The sequence below is a fragment of the Pocillopora damicornis genome, chromosome 6, assembly GCF_964200805.1.
Source record: "Pocillopora damicornis chromosome 6, jaPocDami1.2, whole genome shotgun sequence".
Lineage (NCBI taxonomy): Eukaryota > Metazoa > Cnidaria > Anthozoa > Scleractinia > Pocilloporidae > Pocillopora > Pocillopora damicornis.
In genome coordinates, this window is record NC_142675.1 from 15,079,344 (window position 1) to 15,103,114 (window position 23,771).

A 23,771-nucleotide genomic window follows, 5' to 3' on the forward strand; every position below is an offset into this window, starting at 1 on the left:
CAGATGGATGTGTGTGAAAACCTTGTTTCGCCATCTAATCAAAACGTGTCTAGAAATTTCAATGGACGATCAATCTCTATGTATGATTTGTTTAACATCGCTCCTTCGAATGCCGAGACAAAATTTTGTTATCAGAGACACCATTATAGAGGGTACTTATCTTTTTCAAAATCAAATGGGCTTAGAATACAAATGACGCAAGTACCGGTAAGAATATACCATACAGGCCAATAGAGCTTATCGCACACGCTGTTTGGCTTGTTCGGAAGTGATTAGCAAGTGCTATTAACTTCCGCACAACCGCAGAGACAAAATAGCTCGTCAAGAGTTTAATTTCCGACCAATTCTTCGGTCTATTGAAGAGGTAAGCTAAATTTTGGTTTCGGTGTGGTATATTAAACTCTGATAATACACATAAAAAACACGCTTTTCTGATTGGCCGAAAACGAGTGCATTGTTCATGTAACACGAGTGCAAAGTGCGCTTTGTCCAAATTTCGTCTGTATTAACTCTCTGTGATGCTTTTTCATGTTAATTATTAATAAGTGATTACATTATTTCTCGTGTAACCTGGTGTAAATAAGCACTTTTAAATTTTTCGTAGGTCGAAATTGCACTTGCTTTACGGGTTTGTTCAATTTTGTCGTCATTGAAAAACTCTCTCGTGCTTATTATTAACACACCATCTTGCACTCGAAATCATGTTATTTCCTTTACAAACAATACACTTCAGAGTCGGTGGAAGTATAAGTTGTGACTATCAACCTCCACTATGGTGAATAACTGTTTTTAAATGACCCAGTTAAGGTAGCCGGTCCCGGAAAAAGCTGACGGGCCCTAACACTCACACAGCTCTGTTGAAAAAACTTTAAAAAAAATAAAAGTGTTAAAATAAGGCGCATTTTTGATGAATTGTACATTTCTTGTTCTGAAGCGTAAAAAGTTAAGGGAGTACAAATTAACATTCTTTTAATTCAAAACCTGTAAAGAAAATTAAATTGAAATGGAGGGTGGCTGGATCTTCCATATCGTTCATAGCGCAACAACAGAAGCGCCCGAGACGCCGTCGGCAAACAACAGTGGTATTATAAATGAAAGTCCCCCGTTTTTCATTCTGATCCAGCCAGGCTCCCAGTACAAAATTCGTTAAGTTTTAGCAACTTTTAAGAACAAGTTTCAAAATACTTTTTTTTCTGGGGATGCCTTGATTTTTTTCTTTTTTTGTTTTCGTTTTCATTATTCCCCATCTTATTCCTTTTTTCCCTTGCTCTTAGATGTGAATTATTGAAAGTCTGTTTTTCGGTTGAAAAGAGATGTTGCCAAGTTAACCAGAATTTATCTTTTATACATCCGTGTCAGCAGTTTTATGATGGCTAAGTTACGTCATTCAAGACAGTTGCTTTATCATCATCCAGTAAAGTCCATCTTAAATGTTTCGTCAGGAACTTAGAAATCACAGAGACTGTGACGGTTTGAGGAGTGCTTAGACTTCATCGGAAGAAACAAAATGTCATCAATAACCTCTTTATCTTTTGAACCTTCTCGGTCCACTATAAGAAAATGCAAAATCAATGTTTTCATTTGTCAGTTGACTACCGCGCGCGCAGCATAGAAATCTAATTAATTAGCGGTCATGAAGCAAAATGACGCTTACAATTAAAACTTGTTGCATCATAAATTAAAACAAACTATTGCGTGCAAGAATTGAGCAATTGAGCTCTCAAAATGGCGCTTGTCGGGTTGCTGTTCAGAATGCGGCGAAAGACAACCACGCTTATACACCACGGCCAAGTAAAAACCAAACCACGTGACCTACAGGCACGTGTTTTGTCTCCTACAAGACGTCACAATCCACAGCCGTTAGGTCTTGCTTATCAGAGCCCTCTTCAATCGAATGCTCAGGTATGGAGCACATTTTAAAACCCTACTCCACGCTCTTTGTTAGTTTCTTTTATCATTTCTCCTGATTTATTGTAGGCACTAAGTTTACAAAAAGAGGCTTACCTTTTGTTGTTGCGATAAACTTACATGTGTTTGTTGTCAGATTCAAAATCACAAGAAAAACGAAAATGATCTAAGGAAGACTTGTAAAAGTGAAGGAAAAATAGGTTCGTAAGGCGTACATGACTACTATGACAACAACAAAGAAAACGGAAATCGACAATCAGCGATAAACGAATTAAATGTTCGATGGGTCAGTATTTTATCCCAGAATAGTCTCATTAACTGCCAAAATTCATTTCAAGAGCCAAAAGAAGAGTAATGAAAATGATCTAAGGAAGTCATTGAATTTGAGTGATTCCCGTGAGGTTGATATGATCTCCAGTGAAGAGTGTAAGCTGTAAAACGTTCAGTCAATCTGTTAAGGTGTCCTGTTTTTGTATGTTTTATAAAAAACTTCAGTTGCTTCCTTGCATGCTCAAAATAAGCTTTTTAAATGCGTCGTAATAAAATGACCACAGTTTCAATGATAGTGTGGAAAACTTATATACGCCAGTACGAAGATATATATAGCAAAAGAGATCGATATCGGAGAAGATCTTTCTGCTCTCTGTATCTGTAGAGCTCTGTTGGATAGCGGAGCAAACTTCAATTTTTATTTCTATTTTGCTCTGATGTTAAAAGTTTAAATGTTTGTCGTGTGAAAAAGCTATTATTGAAACACGTTCTCTCATAAATATTGGTATGCTTACTTCCTTATCTTTTACCACAGGAATGTGCATAATAACGCTATCATTTGTTTACTTGTTTGTTTTTAGCTTAATCTTAGGAGTGCTTAATTAACTTATAGCAGACTGCCTTTCGAAGAACATTTTTGCAGTTTACGCCAGAATAGCCAATTTTAGTTTCAAGCCTCGCCTTTAAGATGCGGACTGCCGAAACATCGATGTGGAAGTAGTTCCGAGACGCTGAGATAAAAAGGATGTAAAGTGAAAAAAACAACAAGGTGGCAGAGATACACGAAAAATGCAGTACAATCGAGGCTTGGCAGCGAATTTTCGCCAAACAAGGAAATCATACTCAGCAGTGATTTTTAGTGACTATGAAAGCGATCTTCGCGGTAATGAACACTACTTGAGCAGTAGTGTTCATTACTGTACGGGATTTGAACCCATGACCTCTGTGATACCGATGCAGTGCTCTACCAACTAAGCTAACAAGCCAACTGTTAGCTGGTGCTTTTGTTGGTTCCAAATAAAGCCGTGAGGTGACAAATAAGCGACTCTGAATAAATGAAAATTATGTATGTTAATTGCGGACACAACAACAACCTCTTTTATATTAGTCGCATTTGTGAAAATGTCAAGCCACCTAATCCAAAATGAAGATAATTGTTGTTGTTTTTTAAACTGACTTGCTGACGTGTGATTTTACCTGTTCAGCCCTATGTTATCTGGAATCCAGACTTTCGCCACACACGCTCGAGATACCCAACTCTTTTGGGACACTTGGGTGAGTTTGAAAGAAGTTAAGTTCTTGCAAAGATTTTAAGGAATTTATTAAAATTGCTTCTTTTTTGGCAGCACATACCCATGTTAGCTACTCATGTGGAATAGTTATAATTTCTTGTATGTACTTTTTTTAAAACATTTACCTTGTGTCAATTCTTGGTATTTTGAGCCCTTATATGTTTTATTTTGCAAAAATCCTATCTCGCATAGCCATCACCAGAGTGACGCATTTGTTTTTAATGGATTACATTAGAGTTCTAACAAGGGATCGATCCCTACCCTTAAAAGACGCTATAATACAAGAGTTACTTTATTGAATTTACATCCCACCAGCCACCACTACCATGTTTTTAGGAAAAAAGTTACGAATTGATCTTCACAGGTTGACTTCAATAACGCATTTCTTCCCTACAGATCAAAACATGATTTTTTTTTACATTTACTGTATATATAATACTTCCGTAACATTGTGATAACAATATAAATAAAATTAATTTCAAATTAACGAGGAAACTTTTCAGAGACATGTTTCAGCATCTTTAATGCCATCATAAGTTTAATGTGTTGAACGGTTATTTTTGTTTGTACACATTACATGGATATACGTTATAAGCTTGAATCGATTTCTATATTTGAAATTAATACTGTTCTAATGGTTGAAGTAATTGTGCTCGATAGGGTAACACTTGCAAAGAAATTTATGTGATCAAAATAACTGACAAATATAAGAGACAAGAAACGCTTAATTATAATAACGGTCAAATACTCTTCCTTAATTTCGTGGTGTTACAACACTGTTGAATTCCAAGTAGGGACCTTATTTCATTTATTTAAGGGTGGCCTTGTCTGATATTGGCTGTATTCTTATTTGTTTACATTAAGTTATCACTGAATTATCATAATCCTTTAACAGATTTGATCAACTTCTCCTGTGGGCCTGCATCACACGTCTCGCCTCACGATGTCAACCGAGGTATCTGTTTTTCCTGGTAAATATTTGTCATAACCACAAGGAATCGCTGATCTATGCTAGATATTTTGATTTGTTTTTCCAACGAGCTGACTCTCATAATTATTGTAAAAATATTTAACAATTCATGGATAAAAGTGAAACCAAGCACTTGCAGGCTTGCAAAAGGGTCAAGAAGCGTGGAATTGTTTGAACATAGCACCAGTTGTAATTCATATTTTGATATGTCTGATTTAAAACCAAAACATCAAGAACGATGCTAAGGTTCATTTGGCCTGTTTCATCAAATGCATTTGAAAAGAAGTTAGGCTTAGCTGCCGTACTAAGGGTATCCTAAGCTGTGAATCACTTTAGTTCTTTCTATGATGTATCCGACAAACATGCTGGGTTGAAATTGTCAGTTGCAGTCGTACTTAAAAGTCTTCGAAGAATAGGCTGATAAAGAAACGTGGATGGGGAAATCTTCCTATCGACTACAACTTGAATAGATCTTCTTCCTCGTCAACTTTGCAATAGCTTTACTGTAACGTAAAACCTTCCGTATTCCCTGTGCCTGCTAAATCCCGTGAAATTAATATTGAAGAGGCGAGTTAGTAACAATAACAATGATGGGACGCGATAGTCTCGATACACCATCAGTGTAAGCGGCATTATGCTCATAGCAATCTCTTAAAAAAGAGAAGCTACTCCTTTTATTCATTAAATCCCGCAATATATTTTCTTACTACAGGAGGCCCGCCAACGATACATTATAGCCTCCAATCCACTTCACGGTTTAGTTACCAGGACCCGTCCCAGTATGTACTGGGAGAGGAAAAGAAGAAGCCGCCCCATCATCCCTGTCGACCCGGACCAGACGGACCGGCTGTTGGCATAAGTGAGTACATATACTTTTTTCACACTTTTTAAGCCAACGATAACGGTTTCCTTCCCACAGCGGCAAATATTTTTTGGCCTTAGTCATCAAGCCGTAGAATCTCTTCTGGGGTACATTCTATGCAGTGGGGTGTAACGGACACTTCCTTTAACTGGAAGAGCCGAAAACAATAGCGCCCGGTCCCAAACCACTTGATGGACTAGACAAAATCGAAACTTAGTTTTAAAACAAATTGTATATGAAAATCAAAGTCGTTCTCGTGAACCTTTACGCTGAAAAGGGAAAAATAATCTGAGGGTGAAACTTAGCGTATGACCAATTTATTTCTCGTAATTTAGTGTTAAAAACTGAGTTTAAAACGTAAATTTGCCACCGTAAAGAGTTTAAAGGACGACTTTCGAGCGTTAGCCCTTCGTCAGAGCTATTGACGAAGGGCTAACGCTCGAAACGTCAGCCTTTAAACTCTTTACGGTAGCTAATTTACGTTTTAAACTCAGTTGTTAACACTAAATTACCTGTTATACTCTCCCACTGACGAAACACCATAGTTTATTTAGAAACTTACCCCCTTTTATCAATTTATTTTTCGTTACATTCAAAGTGCCTCCTTTAGTTAAGCTAATTTATGTTGTGATTTTCAGTTCCTCCAGGTCTTCCTCGTCTATCAGAGATAAACGTGGTGAACGTGCGTCAGGGAGATGACAGTGACAAGGTAGCTCAGCATTATCAATCATTAATACCCAAGATTGTCGCCATGTTTCTCCCAGCTCGTTCAAGCTTCGAACGAGATAAAGAAAGAACTCTCTCCCCAACCTTTTCCCAAAAAGCACGTCAACGGCACATGAACTTTAGTGAAGGATGCGCCAAGCAATTCTACAGACTAGCCTTGGCAATAAAGACTTAACGTAGCGAGCGCGGAAAAAAGTCCTTACAGTCACTCCTACTTCAACCCCTCTACGGCGGCCACTTGCCACAACAGCGGTGTTTTTGTTTTGTGTTTTTTTAAAACATCAATTTTGTGAATATAATTTCAGTTGTGTTGAGTTTTTATATCTTTCCCCTGTCACTTTTTCGCGAAAAACACTGTTCTTTCTCTCGCAAAAATTGGCACCGTATGATGCCTTTGAGCCCCTTCAACGACTACCTCTCTACAACTTCCGCATTCCCTTGTTCCCTAAGTGATCATTGTAGTCAGACCCGACCTCCTGTTGACCCGCAGATCTAAAAACGGGTGGGCTCTTTGATCTTTGCCATTAAGTTACCTTGCAATTTCTTTTTATTAACGAACTGCTCTGATCGGCCAGGTCTGGCTAATAGAGATTACAAGACACCAAATTGTGCTAACATGTCGCCATCTTCTTTTCTTTCAGAAATATGATAAAAGCAGTTGGAACAATGCAGCACTTAGAGAAGTCTGGAGAAGCACAGGGCACCCAAACGCGTTTTGTTGCACTCCATAACCTAATCCTTCCACTTTGATCATTATCAAGTTATTTCAGTTATTTTTCAGTTTAATAAACTTTACATCTCTTTTCCCGACTTAGTGATTATTCTGTTTGTTATTCTTATTTAGATTTTGGAGAGGGATTCTTTTCCGTTAATTTTGGACTGAAATCAATCAATTAATCTTTTGAAGGTGTGCAAGTGCAGAAATATGTTGATATATGAAGAATGTAATTTTAAACTACATGTTCACAATGTAAGTGGGAAAAGGTCTCCAAATTTCATTTTGTTTGTACTTCATTAAATTCTTGATACATTTAAAAAGGGACAAGTAATAAAAATCCAAGAAAACCATTATACAGGTGCCATGATCAAAAGAACTGAATCACTGATACTATGGCAGATTTACTGAAACCAAAGCCCCTGACAATCCAACTCAGAGACTATTTAAACCTCAGTAGTCCTAATGACTTGCCTTGGGAGCAAGGTTTTTTTTTTTAAATTTCATCTTACCCTGAATCTAGTGTGACAGTTCTGCTCTGTGATTGGTTTTCAATGTCAAGGGGCCATGGCTTCAATAAATGCATTATAAATGTGCACAATTGAAGAATAATAATCAAGTGGGAAAAAAAGATGTGTTCAAATTCTCATGTTACAGAATTCTCCTTTCAAAAAGATGGTCAGTAACACTAAATGTGCTTTTGCTCCAACAGTCTGTCAAATTTCTTTTCAAACCAATATGGACGTTGGTAAGATCCTTTACTTAGTTTGAAGTTCTGTCCAGTTCTTTCTCTGATCTATGTCTACAAGGTTTCTTGCCCATCCATGTCACTAGTGAATTAAACTTCAATATCTAAATTTGTCCAGCGCCTGCGTTTAAGAATGCTAGCTGATGGGTCTTCTAAACAACAACACATGTGGCTCTGCGAGCAAAAGAGAAAACAACATGATAAGCCAAGAAAATAACAATAAAAGGAAAATCTTATCAGAACAAAACTAAACTATAGCTTCTTTCAAGATGTGCCGCAAATTTCACAGGGTCACCTTTCAGTTTGAGAAGGCTTTGTCTTCAAGTTTCACAGTCAATCTATAGGGTATCTACTGTGCTAAATTAAACCAATCATTGAAGTTCACTGGCTGCCAGCCATACAAAGTGTACAACCTTGTCTTACATACAACTGATTCATACATTGATTCTAGTACTTTTTACCATAGCCAGATACATTTCCTCTAAATATGAGAAAGAGACAGTCTTAAGTGGATAACCTTCACTAAATAATGTCAACCTTAATTTTTTTTAATTTTTTGACCCAAAGTCAAGATAGGAGTATCAACAACAACGACAACAACAATGTCATGTTGGTTTTAGGACGATGAATAGTAGCATTATTTTTTTCCAAGGTGTCCTTATCTTCTGCAGTGATGTTAGCATCAGAAGATCTGTTTTGCTCTTTAAAATCAATTTCTTCATTGAAGGAAAGGGGCCCTCAAATGCAATAACAGTATTTCCTTGAATAAATGCCAGAGTACTTATTTAAAATTTCTGCTAAAAGGAGGTGTGCTCATTGGAGGGAGGGTGCTTAACTGAGGACTAAAGGGGGGAGGGGGGCTTGTTAAGTTAATGCAGCAATAGGATAAAAATCAAAAGAACAGGTAATGCACACACAGGAATTCTGCAAACACACAGGGATGGAAATAACTGAGGGTGACTTAAAGGAAAAGAAACTATTCTCCTGAAATGATTCCGCTTAAGTTGACACTTAAAAGGTTATAGATAAAGTGGCAATAGAAAAAGGTTTTCATTGCATCCCTACTAGTTAAGAGAGTGAGGGAGGAGCGAGGTGCTTGTTTGACATTATAGCCTTGGGGGAGGGAGCTTATTAGAATGTGGGCACTTATTCAATGAAATACAGTATCACCAGATTATTTCAGTTTTGCTCCAATGATGCGTTTCTGACCTGGTTCTGTTTAGACAAGAAAACTGAGTTGTCATGACAGCTTGGAAAATACTTACCAGGTTCATGAATAAGATAGTGAATCCACCCTGGAGACTGTTGTACCCCAAGGTTTCGCCATTCACTCTCTGTCATTAAGTGTGTTTTGGGAACAAACTCCGCAAGATCTTTTGGAAGGATGACATGTCTAGTAGAAAAAATACTTCATATACAACCATGTGTTGTTCATAAAGTAATAATATAATAAAAAAGATGCATGCTTCTGATTGGCATAAAAACAGGTGCATTTTTCATTTAACATGAGTGCAATGTTGTGATACAGGAGCAAATTACAAATGAGTAATGAACCCTAGCCCTAACAAGGTTTGAAAGGGTTTTTCACAATTAATGACAAGTGCTCACTAATAAAAGATATCAGGACTGTATACCTTGTCATCAGGCAAATGTTTTAAGATCTGTTTAAAACTATTGTTGGAAAATTTTTTAAGGGTGTTACTCAGGCTTCATCCATTGGCATGCTAACAGTATGGCAGTGCTAAAAGCCCCTCTATAACTCAGTTTTTGAAAGATATCTCAAAAACCAAGTCCATGACGTAGAGTCCTTTGTTAAATTTCTATGGCCCCATCGATTTCTTTTCCATACATGGTATACAAGGAAAAAAAAACTATCACGCAGAACTTGTGCTATTTAGGAAAACGCTGTTTCAAGATGTAAAAAATTATTCATTGGATTATTATTTTTTAAATTTTTTACAAACATGTAATATCATTTGTACACAGAAAATCAGGGTGGGTCACCGAGCTAATTTCAAGATACTAGCTTATCAATCTAGAAAGGTTTATTTCCAGTTTTCATGATTTTAGCTCACACTTTTTTCTAGATTCTGCTGTCTTGCTTCCTTTAGGATGCACCATTGGTTTTGCACTCCTAATGTCTCTTTTGCCTGAGTTATTTGTGAGTTTCACTTCTCTCTACTTTTTCTTTGTATTACAGAAATAGCCTCGTTCAGCTTTTAAAACAAAAACGTCGGCCAATTTTCATTTGATTTGCGGCCGCCATTGCTGTTTAAACTCGCGCCAAGCAATTTTCGTGGGAAATCGCGCGTGCGATGCATTCATTAAGATCCAATCTCCTCCAGCATAAAACCCTACTGTATCACTCACTTTATTAAACTAGCGCTGCATGCAAATTGAACTCTGCATTAACGAGATTGCAATAAATACGGATCTTTTCTATCATTAACACCTTGAATGGTGACTAACCATCTGATAGTCGAAGGCAATTCGAATTCATTCCGAATGGCTAAGATGCTAAAAGGCTTGCTCGTCAAGCAAATACTAAGTGCCACATCTCCATGCGCTTGAGATGATGTAGCAGATAAGCTCAAACAACTGAGTGCATTTGGTAAGAAAAACTAATGCGCAAACTTTCAAAACTTCATATCTGTTAAAAAAGGTTTCACTTGACTACCAAACCAACTAATCCGCAAGACTGACAGCGAATCTTGATTTTACAACAAGCTGGATATTCGTTAAATCCAGAATTTTACCGAGATAAAATTATGACTAATTAGTTTGTTTATCCACTTCCTTTTCTATCGTAAAAAGCAAGGCAGTAGTCTTGGCAAAGTTATAAGTGTGAAGCATAATTGACTGCGTCTGATATTATCAAAATCCAATATTATTATGAAAAAAGAATGATATTTGATAAGCACGATGAGCAATCAACTATTTCGGCATGCCTCACATATAACTCAGTCTAGGAAAATCTTTGCGTTGTTAGAGGTGTTTGTCATCCCATAAACGGGGATTTACGAATTAAGCTTCATGAAACCGATCGATGGGTTTAAAATTTTATCATACCGTGATTCCCTTATTTGCCATCGTTTGCCGAACGTGACTTCTTACCTGTTAATTTAAATACTGCGTCATTCATTGCAACTGCTGAATAAATAGGTGTTGTTAGAATATGGGTATCTAAAAAGTAATATTGATTATTGTATTGAGAAAGTTGTCTTTGTCGCAGTTGATTCCACATAATCTCGATCACTGAAGAAAAGAACGTGTAAGAAAGCAAATTTTACAATGGTGAATGTTAGCTTGAATGGGATCTACGAGGTAACACTGTCGGTGACCTGCGCCGCCTCAACCAAAGGAAACCAATTCTTGTTTTTTCTAACAGCTTTAAACTTTCTCCTCGCCATTTCAGCGTCTCTGGGAAATGCTGTAATCTTTTTTGCCTTGCGAAAGATTTCTTCTCTTCAGCCAGCATCCAAACTCATGTTTCAATGCCTGGCAGTTACTGATTTTTGTGTTGGCGTTTTTTCTCAACCTTTGTTTGCCGTCCAGTTGTTGTCGATAGCAAATCAGCGATTGCAGCTTTGTTACATTCTTGTGAGCATCAATAACGTTGCTGGGAAAGCTCTAAGTGGAGTGTCGTTGTTCATTTTAACTGCAATAAGTTTAGACAGACTTTGTGCTCTTTGTTTGGGATTGACTTACAAGAGTGTCATAACTTTCAGGCGAACACGCACGATGATTATTTGGATTTGGCTTTTGAACATTTCCCTCGCCAGCCTGAGACGGTTTTGGAGGCTAGCTTTGATGACCAAAGTAATGTCTGCATTCATATCTTCAGCACTAATAATCTCAGCTATCTCCTACTTGACGATCTACCTTAAACTACACAAATATTGCAATACGCTGCGAGCCTCTGATCAAGATGACCAATCGAACGTGCGAAGGAGTGCTTTCAACATTGCCAAGTACAGGAGGACAGTGTGCACTGGGTTGTACGTACAGGTAGCATTAGTGACCTGCTACCTTCCATTTGGAATAGTAATAGCTTTAGCGAGCACTCGCGGTTACAACTCATCGTTTAACGTTGCTGCTCGACTGACAATCACTCTTGCTTTACTTAATTCATCATTAAATCCCATTCTCTACTGCTGGAGACTAAGAGGAGTTCGACAAGCAGTGAGGGAGATTATAAGACGCCCAAGTCAGTTATCTTAGTAGATCTGCATTTAGCAATTTTTATAAAGTTAAACTGTTTTGGGTGCAGTTCAGCGAACGCTATAATTATATAGCTTTTTTCGTAGTTGACGTTTCACAAAAGAGAAAAATTAAGGGCATAGATAATAGAATGTTCAACTTAAATCATTAATAACGTTACACTTTTGCCCCAAAATGGCGACCTCGGGTTTCGAAAACAGTACATCGGTAAGTTAAGGTTTCTTTCTTGGGAAAAATTTAGGAGTCAACAGAGCCAAAACTCAAAACTGATAATTATAAAAGAGTGGCATAATCACTTTAAGATTCAGCTGAATCGTTTAATTTCAAAACAGAGCTGATAATATAAACTGTTTTCCAGTTTTTATTAAAGTACATTACAATAAAATAGTCGCAATGAGGTTGAGGTGGGGTCAAATCAAAAAAACGTCGTAAAAAATGATGAAGCATTTTTGGCGCGCGCTGCACGGCTCCAAGTGCTATATAATGGAAAAGTTTTAATATATTCTTTGGGGAAATGTAATGATAAAATCGCAAAAAGATCATTAGAGTATATTAAGGAATGACGGACAGTATAAGATATCATCAAGTAGATATATATATATAAAGCCTTCGTTAGATGATTTAGATTTGGTGAAGTTTAATGATAGAATCGCAAAAAGATCATTAGAGTATATTAGGGGATGACGGACAGTACCAGTTATCATCAAATTGATGTAAAAAAAAATCCCTTCGTTAGATGATTAAGATTGACATGGCAACTAAAGATTTTTGGTAAGTGACGCGCACGTCTCAAACATTAATTTTTTTCTCAGTTCAGCCAACCACAAATGGAATTGATTAGTCGACAGATTTTCCTCAAAGCTGGAAATTTCAGGGATCTAGCAACATTAAAACACAAAAACTCCTTCAATTTTTTTATGATGAAAGCTTTCCGAAGAAGAGTAATTTAAAAGCCCCAACGGAACCTATATTTTTCTCGAAGGAGCAAACACAGATGGATGTGGAAGATAAACAAGTCTGTGAAAACCTTGTTTCGCCATCTAATCAAAACATGTCTAGAAATTTCAATGGACGATCAATCTCTATGTATGATTTGTTTAACATCGCTCCTTCGAATGACGAGACAAAATTTTGTTATCAGAGACACCATTATAGAGGGTACTTATCTTTTTCAAAATCAAATGGGCTTAGAATACAAATGACGCAAGTACCGGTAAGAATATACCATACAGGCCAATAGAGCTTATCGCACACGCTGTTTGGCTTGTTCGGAAGTGATTAGCAAGTGCTGTTAACTTCCGCACAACCGCAGAGACAAAATAGCTCGTCAAGAGTTTAATTTCCGACCAATTCTTCGGTCTATTGAAGAGGTAAGCTAAATTTTGGTTTCGGTGTGGTATATTAAACTCTGATAATACACATAAAAAACACGCTTTTCTGATTGGCCGAAAACGAGTGCATTGTTCATGTAACACGAGTGCAAAGTGCGCTTTGTCCAAATTTCGTCTGTATTAACTCTCTGTGATGCTTTTTCATGTTAATTATTAATAAGTGATTACATTATTTCTCGTGTAACCTGGTGTAAATAAGCACTTTTAAATTTTTCGTAGGTCGAAATTGCACTTGCTTTACGGGTTTGTTCAATTTTGTCGTCATTGAAAAACTCTCTCGTGCTTATTATTAACACACCATCTTGCACTCGAAATCATGTTATTTCCTTTACAAACAATACACTTCAGAGTCGGTGGAAGTATAAGTTGTGACTATCAACCTCCACTATGGTGAATAACTGTTTTTAAATGACCCAGTTAAGGTAGCCGGTCCCGGAAAAAGCTGACGGGCCCTAACACTCACTCAGCTCTGTTGAAAAAACTTAAAAAAAAAATAAAAGTGTTAAAATAAGGCGCATTTTTGATGAATTGTACATTTCTTGTTCTGAAGCGTAAAAAGTTAAGGGAGTACAAATTAACATTCTTTTAATTCAAAACCTGTAAAGAAAATTAAATTGAAATGGAGGGTGGCTGGATCTTCCACGTTCATAGCGCAACAACAGAAGCGCCCGAGACGCCGTCGGCAAACAACAGTGGTATTATAAATGAAAGTCCCCCGTTTTTCATTCTGATCCAGCCAGGCTCCCAGTACAAAATTCGTTAAGTTTTAGCAACTTTTAAGAACAAGTTTCAAAATACTTTTTTTTCTGAGGATGCCTTGATTTTTTTCTTTTTTTGTTTTCGTTTTCATTATTCCCCATCTTATTCCTTTTTTCCCTTGCTCTTAGATGTGAATTATTGAAAGTCTGTTTTTCGGTTGAAAAGAGATGTTGCCAAGTTAACCAGAATTTATCTTTTATACATCCGTGTCAGCAGTTTTATGATGGCTAAGTTACGTCATTCAAGACAGTTGCTTTATCATCATCCAGTAAAGTCCATCTTAAATGTTTCGTCAGGAACTTAGAAATCACAGAGACTATGACGGTTTGAGGAGTGCTTAGACTTCATCGGAAGAAACAAAATGTCATCAATAACCTCTTTATCTTTTGAACCTTCTCGGTCCACTATAAGAAAATGCAAAATCAATGTTTTCATTTGTCAGTTGACTACCGCGCGCGCAGCATAGAAATCTAATTAATTAGCGGTCATGAAGCAAAATGACGCTTACAATTAAAACTTGTTGCATCATAAATTAAAACAAACTATTGCGTGCAAGAATTGAGCAATTGAGCTCTCAAAATGGCGCTTGTCGGGTTGCTGTTCAGAATGCGGCGAAAGACAACCACGCTTATACACCACGGCCAAGTCAAAACCAAACCACGTGACCTACAGGCACGTGTTTTGTCTCCTACAAGACGTCACAATCCACAGCCGTTAGGTCTTGCTTATCAGAGCCCTCTTCAATCGAATGCTCAGGTATGGAGCACATTTTAAAACCCTACTCCACGCTCTTTGTTAGTTTCTTTTATCATTTCTCCTGATTTATTGTAGGCACTAAGTTTACAAAAAGAGGCTTACCTTTTGCTGTTGCGATAAACTTACATGTGTTTGTTGTCAGATTCAAAATCACAAGAAAAACGAAAATGATCTAAGGAAGACTTGTAAAAGTGAAGGAAAAATAGGTTCGTAAGGCGTACATGACTACTATGACAACAACAAAGAAAACGGAAATCGACAATCAGCGATAAACGAATCAAATGTTCGATGGGTCAGTATTTTATCCCAGAATAGTCTCATTAACTGCCAAAATTCATTTCAAGGGCCAAAAGAAGAGTAATGAAAATGATCTAAGGAAGTCATTGAATTTGAGTGATTCCCGTGAGGTTGATATGATCTCCAGTGAAGAGTGTAAGCTGTAAAACGTTCAGTCAATCTGTTAAGGTGTCCTGTTTTTGTATGTTTTATAAAAAACTTCAGTTGCTTCCTTGCATGCTCAAAATAAGCTTTTTAAATGCGTCGTAATAAAATGACCACAGTTTCAATGATAGTGTGGAAAACTTATATACGCCAGTACGAAGATATATATAGCAAAAGAGATCGATATCGGAGAAGATCTTTCTGCTCTCTGTATCTGTAGAGCTCTGTTGGATAGCGGAGCAAACTTCAATTTTTATTTCTATTTTGCTCTGATGTTAAAAGTTTAAATGTTTGTCATGTGAAAAAGCTATTATTGAAACACGTTCTCTCATAAATATTGGTATGCTTACTCCCTTATTTTTTACCACAGGAATGTGCATAATAACGCTATCATTTGTTTACTTGTTTGTTTTTAGCTTAATCTTAGGAGTGCTTAATTAACTTATAGCAGACTGCCTTTCGAAGAACATTTTTGCAGTTTACGCCAGAATAGCCAATTTTAGTTTCAAGCCTCGCCTTTAAGATGCGGACTGCCGAAACATCGATGTGGAAGTAGTTCCGAGACGCTGAGATAAAAAGGATGTAAAGTGAAAAAAACAACAAGGTGGCAGAGATACACGAAAAATGCAGTACAATCGAGGCTTGGCAGCGAATTTTCACCAAACAAGGAAATCATACTCAGCAGTGATTTTTAGTGACTATGAAAGCGATCTTCGCGGTAATGAACACTACTTGAGCAGTAGTGTTCATTACTGTACGGGATTTGAACCCATGACCTCTGTGATACCGATGCAGCACTCTACCAACTAAGCTAACAAGCCAACTGTTAGCTGGTGCTTTTGTTGGTTCCAAATAAAGCCGTGAGGTGACAAATAAGCGACTCTGAATAAATGAAAATTATGTATGTTAATTGCGGACACAACAACAACCTCTTTTATATTAGTCGCATTTGTGAAAATGTCAAGCCACCTAATCCAAAATGAAGATAATTGTTGTTGTTTTTTAAACTGACTTGCTGACGTGTGATTTTACCTGTTCAGCCCTATGCTATCTGGAATCCAGACTTTCGCCACACACGCTCGAGATACCCAACTCTTTTGGGACACTTGGGTGAGTTTGAAAGAAGTTAAGTTCTTGCAAAGATTTTAAGGAATATATTAAAATTGCTTCTTTTTTGGCAGCACATACCCATATTAGCTACTCATGTGGAATAGTTATAATTTCTTGTATGTACTTTTTTTAAAACATTTACCTTGTGTCAATTCTTGGTATTTTGAGCCCTTATATGTTTTATTTTGCAAAAATCCTATCTCGCATAGCCATCACCAGAGTGACGCATTTGTTTTTAATGGATTACATTAAAGTTCTAACAAGGGATCGATCCCTACCCTTAAAAGACGCTCTAATACAAGAGTTCCTTTATTGAATTTACATCCCACCAGCCACCACTACCATGTGTTTAGGAAAAAGGTTACGAATTGATCTTCACAGGTTGACTTCAATAACGCATTTCTTCCCTACAGATCAAAACATGATTTTTTTTTTACATTTACTGTATATATAATACTTCCGTAACATTGTGATAACAATGTAAATAAAATAAATTTCAAATTAACGAGGAAACTTTTCAGAGACATGTTTCAGCATCTTTAATGCCATCATAAGTTTAATGTGTTGAACGGTTATTTTTGTTTGTACACATTACATGGATATACGTTATAAGCTTGAATCGATTTCTATATTTGAAATTAATACCGTTCTAATGGTTGAAGTAATTGTGCTCGATAGGGTAACACTTGCAAAGAGATTTATGTGATCAAAATAACTGACAAATATAAGAGACAAGAAACGCTTAATTATAATAACGGTCAAATACTCTTCCTTAATTTCGTGGTGTTACAACACTGTTGAATTCCTATTAGGGACCTTATTTCATTTATTTAAGGGTGGCCTTGTCTGATATTGGCTGTATTCTTATTTGTTTACATTAAGTTATCACTGAATTATCATAATCCTTTAACAGATTTGATCAACTTCTCCTGTGGGCCTGCATCACACGTCTCGTCTCACGATGTCAACCGAGGTATCTGTTTTTCCTGGTAAATATTTGTCATAACCACAAGGAATCGCTGATCTATGCTAGATATTTTGATTTGTTTTTTCAACGAGCTGACTTTCATAATTATTGTAAAAATATTTAACAATTCATGGATAAAAGTGAAACCAAGCACTTGCAGGCTTGCAAAAGGGTCAAGAAGCGTGGAATTGTTTGAACATAGCACCAGTTGTAATTCATATTTTGATATGTCTGATGTAAAACCAAAACATCAAGAACGATGCTAAGGTTCATTTGGCCTGTTTCATCAAATGCATTTGAAAAGAAGTTAGGCTTAGCTGCCGTTCTAAGGGTATCCTAAGCTGTGAATCACTTTAGTTCTTTCTATAATGTATCCGACAAACATGCTTGGTTAAAATTGTCAGTTGCAGTCGTACTTAAAAGTCTTCGAAGAATAGGCTGATAAAGAAACGTGGATGGGGAAATCTTCCTATCGACTGCAACTTGAATAGATCTTCTTCCTCGTCGACTTTGCAATAGCCTTACTGTAACGTAAAACCTTCCGTATTCCCTGTGCCTGCTAAATCCCGTGAAATTAATATTGAAGAGGCGAGTTAGTAATAATAACAATGATGGGACGCGATAGTCTCGATACACCATCAGTGTAAGCGGCATTATGCTCATAGCAATCTCTTAAAAAAGAGAAACTACTCCTTTTATTCATTAAATCCCGCAATATATTTTCTTACTACAGGAGGCCCGCCAACGATACATTATAGCCTCCAATCCACTTCACGGTTTAGTTACCAGGACCCGTCCCAGTATGTACTGGGAGAGGAAAAGAAGAAGCCGCCCCATCATCCCTGTCGACCGGAACCAGACGGACCGGCTGTTGGCATAAGTGAGTACCTATACTTTTTTCACACTTTTTAAGCCAACGATAACGGTTTCCTTCCCACAGCGGCAAATATTTTTTGACCTTAGTCATCAAGCCGTAGAATCTCTTCTGGGGTACATTCTATGCAGTGGGGTGTAACGGACACTTCCTTTAACTGGAAGAGCCGAAAACAATAGCGCCCGGTCCCAAACCACTTGATGGACTAGACAAAATCGAAACTTAGTTTTAAAACAAATTGTATATGAAAATCAAAGTCGTTCTCGTGTACCTTTCCGCTGAAAAGGGAAAAATAATCTGAGGGTGAAACTTAGCGTATGACCAATTTATTTCTCGTAATTTAGTGTTAAAAACTGAGTTTAAAACGTAAATTTGCCACCGTAAAGAGTTTAAAGGCCGACTTTCGAACGTTAGCCCTTCGTCAGAGCTATTGACGAAGGGCTAACGCTCGAAACGTCAGCCTTTAAACTCTTTACGGTGGCTAATTTACGTTTTAAACTCAGTTGTTAACACTAAATTACCTGTTATACTCTCCCACTGACGAAACACCATAGTTTATTTAGAAACTTACCCCCTTTTATCAATTTATTTTTCGTTACATTCAAAGTGCCTCCTTTAGTTAAGTTAATTTATGTTGTGATTTTCAGTTCCTCCAGGTCTTCCTCGTCTATCAGAGATAAACGTGGTGAACGTGCGTCAGGGAGATGACAGTGACAAGGTAGCTCAGCATTATCAATCATTAATACCCAAGATTGTCGCCATGTTTCTCCCGGCTCGTTCAAGCTTCGAACGAGATAAAGAAAGAACTCCCTCCCCAACCTTTTTCCAAAAAGCACGTCAACGGCACATGAACTTTCTAGCTTCGAACGAGATAAAGAAAGAACTCCCTCCCCAACCTTTTTCCAAAAAGCACGTCAACGGCACATGAACTTTAGTGAAGGATGCGCCAAGCAATTCTACAGACTAGCCTTGGCAATAAAGACTTAACGTAGCGCGCGCGGAAAGAAGTCCTTACAGTCACTCCTACTTCAACCCCTCTACGGCGGCCACTTGCCACAACAGCAGTGTTTTTGTTTTGTGTTTTTTTAAAACATCAATTTGGTGAATATAATTTCAGTTGTGTTGAGTTTTTATATCTTTCCTCTGTCACTTTTTTGTGAAAAACACCGTTCTTTCTCTCGCAAAAATTGGCACCGTATGATGCCTTTGAGCCCCTTCAACGACTACCTCTCTACAACTTCCGCATTCCCTTGTTCCCTAAGTGATCATTGTAGTCAGACCCGACCTCCTGTTGACCCGCAGATCTAAAAACGGGTGGGCTCTTTGATCTTTGCCATTAAGTTACCTTGCAATTTCTTTTTATTAACGAACCGCTCTGATCGGCCAGGTCTGGCTAATAGAGATTACAAGACACCAAATTGTGCTAACATGTCACCATCTTCTTTTCTTTCAGAAATATGATAAAAGCAGTTGGAACAATGCAGCACTTAGAGAAGTCTGGAGAAGCACAGGGCACCCAAACGCGTTTTGTTGCACTCCATAACCTAATCCTTCCACTTTGATCATTATCAAGTTATTTCAGTTATTTTTCAGTTTAATAAACTTTACATCTCTTTTCCCGACTTAGTGATTATTCTGTTTGTAATTCTTATTTAGATTTTGGAGAGGGATTCTTTTCCATTCATTTTGGACTGAAATCAATCAATTAATCTTTTGAAGGTGTGCAAGTGCAGAAATATGTTGATATATGAAGAATGTCATTTTAAACTACATGTTCACAATGTAAGTGGGAAAAGGTCTCCAAATTTCATTTTGTTTGTACTTCATTAAATCCTTGATACATTTAAAAAGGGACAAGTAATAAAAATCCAAGAAAATCATTATACAGGTGCCATGATCAAAAGAACTGAATCACTGATACTATGGCAGATTTACTGAAACCAAAGCCCCTGAAAATCCAACTCAGAGACTATTTAAACCACAATAGTCCTAATGACTTGCCTTGGGAGCAAGGTTTTTTTTAAAAAAATTCATCTTACCCTGAATCTAGTGAGACAGTTCTGCTCTGTGGTTGGTTTTCAATATCAAGGGGCCATGGCTTCAATAAATGCATTATAAATGTGCACAATTGAAGAATAATAATCAAGAATGAAAGTGATCCTCGCAGTGATATGCACTACTTAGGCAGTAGTGAAAATAAGGCCTGAAAAAAATTCAGGCCTGTACGGGATTTGAACCCATGACCTCTGCGATACCGGTGCGATACCGCTGCGATACCTCTGCACCGGTATCGCAGAGGTCATGGGTTCAAATCCCGTACAGGCCTGAATTTTTTTCAGGCCTTATTTTCACTACTGCCTAAGTAGTGCATATCACTGCGAGGATCACTTTCATTCATGTCTTTATCCGCAGTTCAAATATATGACTTTCATATATTCTTAACCAATAATAATCAAGTGGGAAAAAAAAATGTGTTCAAATTCTCATGTTACAGAATTCTCCTTTCAAAAAGATGGTCAGTAACACTAAATGTGCTTTTGCTCCAACAGTCTGTCAAATTTCTTTTCAAACCAATATGGACGTTGGTAAGATCCTTTACTTAGTTTTAAGTTCTGTCCAGTTCTTTCTCTGATCTATCTCTACGAGGTTTCTTGCCCATCCATGTCACTAGTGAATTACACTTCAATATGTAAATTTGTCCTGCGCCTGCGTTTAAGAATGCTAGCTGGTGGGTCTTCTAAACAACAACACATGTGGCTCTGCAAGCAAAAGAAAAAACAACATGATAAGCCAAGAAAATAACAATAAAAGGAAAATCGTATCAGAAGAAAACTAAACTATAGCTTCTTTCAAGATCTACCTCAAATTTTTACAGGGTCACCTTTCAGTCTGAGAAGGCTTTGTCTTCAAGTTTCACAGTCAATCTATAGGGTATCTACTGTGCTAAATTAAACCAATCACTGAAGTTCACTGGCTGCCAGCCATACAAAGTGTACAACCTTGTCTTACATACAACTGATTCATACATTGATTCTAGTACTTTTTACCATAGCCAAATACATTTCCTCTAAATATGAGAAAGAGGCAGTCTTAAGTAGAACCTTAATTTTTTTTAATTTTTGACCCAAAGTCAAGATAGGAGTATCAGCAACAACGACAACAACAATGTCATGTTGGTTTTAGGACGATGACTAGTAGCAATATTTTTTTCCAAGGTGTCCTTATCTTCTGCAGTGATGTTAGCATTAGAAGATCTGTTTTGCTCTTTAAAATCAATTTCTTCATTGAAGGAAAGGGGCCCTCAAATGCAATAACAGTATTTCCTTGAATAAATGCCAGAGTACTTATTTAAAATTTCTGCTAAAAGGAGGTGTGCTCATTGGAGGGAGGGTGCTTAACTGAGGACTAAAAGGGGGAGAGGGGCTTGTTAAGTTAATGCAGCAATAGGATAAAAATCAAAAGAACAGGTAATGCACACACAGGAATTCTGCAAACACACAGGGATGGAAATAACTGAGGGTGACTTAAAGGAAAAGAAACTATTCTGAAATGATTCCGCTTAAGTTGACACTTAAAAGGTTATAGATAAAGTGGCAATAGAAAAAGGTTTTTATTGCATCCCTACTAGTTAAGAGAGTGAGGGAGGAGTGAGGTGCTTGTTTAACATTATAGCCTTAGGGGAGGGAGCTTATTAGAATGTGGGCACTTATTCAATGAAAAACAGTATCACCAGCTTATTTCAGTTTTGCTCCAATGATATGTTTCTGACCTGGTTCTGTTTAGACAAGAAAACTGAGTTGTCATGACAGCTTGGAAAATACTTACCAGGTTCATGAATAAGATAGTGAATCCACCCTGGAGACTGTTGTACCCCAAGGTTTCGCCATTCACTCTCTGTCATTAAGTGGGTTTTGGGAACAAACTCTGCAAGATCTTTTGGAAGGATGACATGTCTAGTAGAAAAATAACTTCATATGCACAATGTGTTGTTCATAAAGTAATAATGTAATAAAAAAGATGCATGCTTCTGATTGGCATAAAAACAGGTGCATTTTTCATTTAACATGAGTGCAATGTTGTGATACAAGAGCAAATTACAAATGAGTAATGAACCCTAACCCTAACAAGGTTTTAAAGGGTTTTTCACAATTAACAACAAGTGCTCACTAATAAAAGATATCAGGACTGTATACCTTGTCATCAGGAAAATGTTTTAATATCTGTTTAAAACTATTGTTGGGAAACTTTTTAAGGATGTTGCTCAGGCTTCATCCATTGGCATGCTAACAGTATGGCAGTGCTATAAGCCCCTCTATAACTCAGTTTTTGAAAGATATCTCAAAAACCAAGTCCATGATGTAGAGTCCTTTGTTAAATTTCTATGGCCCCATTAATTTTTTTTCCATACATGGTATACAAGAAAAAAAAACTATCATGCAGAACTTGTGCTATTTAGGAAAATGCTGTTTCAAGATGTAAAAAATTATTCATTGGATTAACATTTTTTAAATTTTTTACAAACATGCAATGTCATTTGTACACAGAAAATCAGGGTGGGTTACCGACCTAATTTCGAGATACTAGCTTATCAATCTAGAAAGGTTTATTTCCAGTTTTCATGATTTTAGCTCACACTTTTTCCTAGATTCTGCTGTCTTGCTTCCTTTAGCCTGCACCATTGGTTTTGCACTCCTAATGTCTCCTTTGCCTGAGTTATTTGTTAGTCGAATTTTCACTTCTCACTACTTTTTCTTTGTATTATAGAAATAGCCTCATTCAGCTTTTAAAAACAAAAACGTCGGCCAATTTTCATTTGATTTGCGGCCGCCATTGCTGTTTACAACTCGCGCCAAGCAATTTTCGTGGGAAATCGCGCGTGCTATGCATTCATTAGGATCCAATCGCCTCCAGCATAAAGCCATACTGTATCACTCACTGTATTAAACTAGCGCTGCATGCAAATTGAACTCTACATTAACGAGATTGCAATAAATGCGGATCTTTTCTATCATTAACACATTGAATGGTGACTAACCATCTGATAGTCGAAGGCAATTCGAATTCATTCCGAATGGCTAAGATGCTTAAAGGCTTGCTCGTCAAGCAAATACTAAGTGCCACATCTCCATGCGCTTGAGATGATGTAGCAGATAAGCTCAAACAACTGAGCGCATTTATTCTCTGAACTAATTCACCTTCCAAAGTCTCTTTAGATTCTTAGGGTGAGTTGTAGTGATCTACGTGGTATCAAAGCTGTGATGCTAGCGCTCTGCGGGTCCGCGCTAGCGCGCCCGTGTCGAAGTGGAGACAATAGTACCATGATCATGAAATTGTGCTCACCTGTACTCGTAATGGTCGTCTGAGTACTTGTCGGAATAACAAATTTGCGTAACAGGCATTTTACGCTCAGATATCGAGCAAATATGCCTGGAAGATGTTATTTGCCCGCAAATTTGAAAAAACCCTCGATCTTCCTGTGACTGGCGGTCAACTCTGAGTTTACTTTGAAAGCGCGGTTCCCAAGCATCCAATATAAGAATTAAAATCAACATCAATAACATTTGTAGTAAGCTTGAATATTTCGCTTATTTTTGTGTGATAAATTATATTTTTCTGTCCCCAAAAAACTACTTCATAGAAAAATCGTCATACTTACGTGGTTGCACCCCTAAAAAGTTGTCGTAATCTTTTCGTAAATTGGCTACAATTGCTGATCCCAGTATCAATTCTCTTTAATTAAAGGATGGCGGGAAACATGAGT

The 23,771-nt window shown here is 37.3% G+C and overlaps 4 protein-coding genes across 5 annotated transcripts; 3 read left to right on the forward strand and 1 right to left on the reverse strand.

Moving 5' to 3' along the window:
* The first annotated feature begins 1,635 nt into the window (after positions 1–1,635).
* Positions 1,636–6,836, forward strand: LOC113676629 (uncharacterized). Its single transcript, XM_027193308.2, has 6 exons — positions 1,636–1,902; positions 3,384–3,453; positions 4,366–4,425; positions 5,153–5,299; positions 5,941–6,011; positions 6,670–6,836. The coding sequence occupies exons 1-6, from the start codon at positions 1,726–1,728 to the stop codon at positions 6,757–6,759; spliced, it is 615 nt and encodes a 204-aa protein (XP_027049109.2). The 5' UTR covers positions 1,636–1,725; the 3' UTR covers positions 6,760–6,836.
* Positions 6,635–23,529, reverse strand: LOC113676707 (cyclin-dependent kinases regulatory subunit 1). Of its 2 annotated transcripts, none has more exons than XM_027193398.2 (3): positions 23,351–23,529; positions 8,757–8,884; positions 6,635–7,665 (listed from the first exon to the last, which is right to left on the reverse strand). In XM_027193398.2, the coding sequence occupies exons 1-3, from the start codon at positions 23,407–23,409 to the stop codon at positions 7,628–7,630; spliced, it is 225 nt and encodes a 74-aa protein (XP_027049199.2). In that variant the 5' UTR covers positions 23,410–23,529; the 3' UTR covers positions 6,635–7,627. The 2 variants fall into 2 exon arrangements, with proteins under 2 accessions (XP_027049199.2, XP_089065506.1); XM_089209380.1 differs by lacking the exons at positions 6,635–7,665; positions 8,757–8,884 and adding exons at positions 20,463–20,769; positions 21,836–21,963 and having other exon boundaries at positions 23,351–23,521.
* On the forward strand, positions 10,640–12,487 carry LOC149044137 (histamine H2 receptor-like). Its single transcript, XM_089209375.1, has one exon. It carries the CDS (start codon positions 10,783–10,785, stop codon positions 11,710–11,712), a length of 930 nt encoding a protein of 309 aa, XP_089065501.1. The 5' UTR covers positions 10,640–10,782; the 3' UTR covers positions 11,713–12,487.
* LOC149044138 (uncharacterized) lies at positions 14,326–19,629 on the forward strand. Its single transcript, XM_089209378.1, has 6 exons — positions 14,326–14,618; positions 16,100–16,169; positions 17,083–17,142; positions 17,870–18,016; positions 18,658–18,728; positions 19,464–19,629. Exons 1-6 carry the CDS (start codon positions 14,442–14,444, stop codon positions 19,551–19,553), a joined length of 615 nt encoding a protein of 204 aa, XP_089065504.1. The 5' UTR covers positions 14,326–14,441; the 3' UTR covers positions 19,554–19,629.
* Positions 23,530–23,771: the final 242 nt, after the last annotated feature.

What these genes read in the sequence shown, in the direction of transcription:
- LOC113676629 (XM_027193308.2), top strand. Translation starts at nt 1,726, where the DNA reads ATGGCGCTTGTCGGGTTGCTGTTCAGAATGCGGCGAAAGACAACCACG. An exon ending in AACTCTTTTGGGACACTTGG is followed by an intron (nt 3,454 to 4,365) that starts GTGAGTTTGAAA and finishes ATCCTTTAACAG; the next exon opens with ATTTGATCAACTTCTCCTGT. An exon ending in CGGACCGGCTGTTGGCATAA is followed by an intron (nt 5,300 to 5,940) that starts GTGAGTACATAT and finishes TGTGATTTTCAG; the next exon opens with TTCCTCCAGGTCTTCCTCGT.
- LOC149044138 (XM_089209378.1), top strand. Translation starts at nt 14,442, where the DNA reads ATGGCGCTTGTCGGGTTGCTGTTCAGAATGCGGCGAAAGACAACCACG. An exon ending in GTCTCACGATGTCAACCGAG is followed by an intron (nt 17,143 to 17,869) that starts GTATCTGTTTTT and finishes TTCTTACTACAG; the next exon opens with GAGGCCCGCCAACGATACAT. An exon ending in CGGACCGGCTGTTGGCATAA is followed by an intron (nt 18,017 to 18,657) that starts GTGAGTACCTAT and finishes TGTGATTTTCAG; the next exon opens with TTCCTCCAGGTCTTCCTCGT.
- LOC113676707 (XM_027193398.2), bottom strand. Translation starts at nt 23,409, where the DNA reads ATGCCTGTTACGCAAATTTGTTATTCCGACAAGTACTCAGACGACCAT. An exon ending in GACGACCATTACGAGTACAG is followed by an intron (nt 8,885 to 23,350) that starts GTGAGCACAATT and finishes TTTTTCTACTAG; the next exon opens with ACATGTCATCCTTCCAAAAG. An exon ending in CTATCTTATTCATGAACCTG is followed by an intron (nt 7,666 to 8,756) that starts GTAAGTATTTTC and finishes TTTTGCTCGCAG; the next exon opens with AGCCACATGTGTTGTTGTTT.
- LOC149044137 (XM_089209375.1), top strand. Translation starts at nt 10,783, where the DNA reads ATGGTGAATGTTAGCTTGAATGGGATCTACGAGGTAACACTGTCGGTG.